At 37.0% G+C, this 3215-nt stretch overlaps 1 protein-coding gene across 1 annotated transcript; it reads right to left on the bottom strand.

The window, feature by feature from the left end:
- Positions 1-281: 281 nt before the first annotated feature.
- On the bottom strand, positions 282-1223 carry LOC101960657 (olfactory receptor 51A7). Its single transcript, XM_005323303.2, has one exon. The coding sequence runs from the start codon at positions 1221-1223 to the stop codon at positions 282-284; it is 942 nt and encodes a 313-aa protein (XP_005323360.1).
- Between the last annotated feature and the right edge of the window lie 1992 nt (positions 1224-3215).

Here is a 3215-nt window from a genome sequence, read left to right as displayed (position 1 = left end):
CATGTTGAAAACTTTTGTAATCCTAATTAGGATTGTGCTGTTATGATTGAAACTTGTATCTGATTGCATTGAAAAGATAAAAATGAAAAAGGAGACAGGAAGATTAGTTATAAGCCTATTATCATCTGAAACCTAAAACCCAAGACACCCAACCTAGAATGTTCTGAGTTTATGTAGTATGTATTTGAGTTCAGTCTTTACTCTTTCATTGTTATTCTTCATTCCCTACTTAAGTTCTGAAGTTATGTTAGCCTGATGTCCACTGAAGCTGAAGTTTCCCGTCAATGCTGTTTCTCACATAATTTTGCCAGGATCACGTTTCTAATCTGCTGACTCTTCACAGAGTATACAATGGGATTCATTAGAGGGGGAACCAGCAGGAAGAGATCAGCTATTAGGACTCTAATAACTGGAGAGGCATTTTTGGCAAAGCGGTGAAGGGCAGCCAAGGTGATAATAGGCACATAGAAGATGAACACAGCACAGACATGAGAAATGCAAGTGTTGAGGACCTTGAGGCGACCCTTGTGTGAGGTAATGCCCAGGACAATTTTCAGGATCAACACATAAGACACAGAAATGAACATTAAGTTTAATAGAGATAAAAGAGCCACAAAAAATCCATAAATTATATTGATCCTGTTGTCTGAGCAGGCCAACTTCATCACATCCTGGTGAAGGCAATATGAATGGGACAAAATGCTTTTCTTACAGAATTTCAGCCTCTTTAGAATAAAAGGGAATGGGAGAACAAGTAAAATACACAGGGTGGCAAATGCAAAGCCAGTTTTAAAGACTCTGTCACTGGTAAGGATGGAGGTGTACCTCAAAGGGTTGTAGATGGCTATATAGCGATCAATGGCCATGACCAAAAGCACTACTGATTCCATAGCTGAGAACCCATGAATGAAAAACTCCTGTGCAAAGCAGGCATCTGTGGAAATTCCTGTGGCATTGAACAAGAAGACTCTCAGCATGGTTGGAAGGGAGGAGATAGACAGCCCCAGGTCCGAGAATGCCAGCATGGAAAGGAAATAGTACATAGGCTCGTGCAGGGAGTTCTCTGTTTTTATGAAAAAAAGGATGGTGCCATTTCCCAGGATGGCAACAAGGTACATGAAGCAAATGGGGATGGAGACCCACAGGTGAACATGCTCTGCCCCTGGGATTCCAATCAGGAAGAAGGTGGAGATTCCCTCTTCAGAGAAGTTGAAGACTGACATTGCAGGAGTATGAAGAAACCAGAACCTGGGTCTCAGAAACTTTTTCCTACAAAGGCATAAATTAATTGTCTCAAACAAGTAAGCTGTATTCATCAGGTTGACACAAATCTTGATATGCCAGCTATTCTCCTACAATAATTCCTACTAAGCAATAATTCCAAGTATTAAGCATATTTTATAAACTATAAGTGAGAGTAACATCAGGACCCATATGAGCAGGATACAAAGAGATAAATGAAAATATACTTATCTTCACAAATAAATATCAATAAACAGATGTAATATTCCAAACACTTTTCTTGGACTCAGCATACAGTAAGGGAGAAGCAAATTTCTCACTTTCTATTTACTATAACATTTTGTTAGGACAGTGATGCCTACACTTGGAAATCGCATGAAGAAGTACAACGTCAAATAAGGAACTCCATTGTTCACAGTTCCATTTGTAGTTTTGAAGAATTTTTAACCCTAAGAAATTATTTTTGCCAAAAAATTTGACTGGAATAATTTGGCTGATTTTGTATTTCCATAACTGAAAGAATGAAGTTAGACACTATGACTACTTAACACAAATATTATCTCAAAGTATATCATAGATATGAGTGTAAGAGCTAAAACAATAAAGCCCCTGGAAGGAAACAGAAAGTAAATCTTGGAGACCTTGAGTTAGTCAATGTCTGCTTAGAAATAGCACTGAAACCATCAAGAACAACAAAACCACATATTATATAACACACTTCCAGGATTCGAAAGACATCATAAAAAATTAAAAAGTTAACTCAGAATGAGAGAAAGATTTGTAAATCACATATCTGGACTTCCTCAAGAATATATAAAGGACCTTTACAACCCTACATTAGACATGAAAATATACTTACCATCATTAGTCATTGGGGAAATGTAAGTCAAATGTAACACCAATATGAAATATCACTTCACACACACAGGAAGGCTGAAATAAAAAAGAAAAATAGTAATTATTGGCAAAGATGTGGAGAAATTTGAACTTTTCTACATTGAGGTTGAAGTCTCAACCTGGACTGCAAATGGTTCACCAACTTTGGAAAATATTTTAGCAATTTATTCAAATTTTAAAATATAAGATAACCTAGGAATCCTGTTCCTATGTATATTTTTAAGAACAGAGAAAAATGCATATTTCCTCAAAACTTGTACATAGCCCAATTTACTGTCAAATGCTGCATGGCAAATTGTTCTCTGTGAATATAACTTGTTAATACAAGTGAAAGTATTTGTATGTGTTTCAACAGGAATGAATCTTGAAATTATTATACTAGGAGAAAGAAACAAGTCATGAAAAAATGTACATTGTATTATTCCATTTATTTGAAATGTTCAGAATAGACAAATCCATAGAAGCAGAAAGAGTCATGGTTCTCAGAGACTGGATGAAGCGGTGAAGGGGAATGGCTGCTAAGAGATGTAGAATGTTTTTCAGGTTGATGAAAATATTATAGTATTAGATAGTGGTAATATTTGAACAGTAGTACAAATATACTCAAAGCCATTGACATATATAACTTAGAATGAATTCGATTGTCAATAATATCTTAATAAACTTGCTATAAGATGAAACTGTACCCTCCAAATGCATTTCTCTATACATCAATGTTACATATGGGAAATTGCATCTTTGAGAAGAACACCTGTCTGGAGATCACCTGTGCCATCCTTATAACTGGGGTGCAGAATAGACTGGCCTGAGTCCTACTGGTAGAACATCAAGATTTACTGGGGTGGATGACCAGCCACTTTAGGATCAAAGGAACATTAATTTAGGTGCCCAAAGAGGTAACATAATATGGGGAGGACAATCTGGAGTCACTGTCACAGGGTTCTTGTGAAAGCAATGGAGACATGAGTGGAGGGAAGACGATCAGCCAGCAGCAAGAGAGGCACATCTTGTCAATAGTGCAGCACTGAGTAGTCCAGGAGGGGAGCTGTGCAGGTATTTGTCTTGATTGCTCTGAT

Source organism: Ictidomys tridecemlineatus, chromosome 4, assembly GCF_052094955.1.
Source record: "Ictidomys tridecemlineatus isolate mIctTri1 chromosome 4, mIctTri1.hap1, whole genome shotgun sequence".
NCBI classification, from domain to species: domain Eukaryota; kingdom Metazoa; phylum Chordata; class Mammalia; order Rodentia; family Sciuridae; genus Ictidomys; species Ictidomys tridecemlineatus.
Note: the sequence above shows the minus strand (reverse complement) of the source record. Positions and strands in the feature narration are given on the sequence as shown.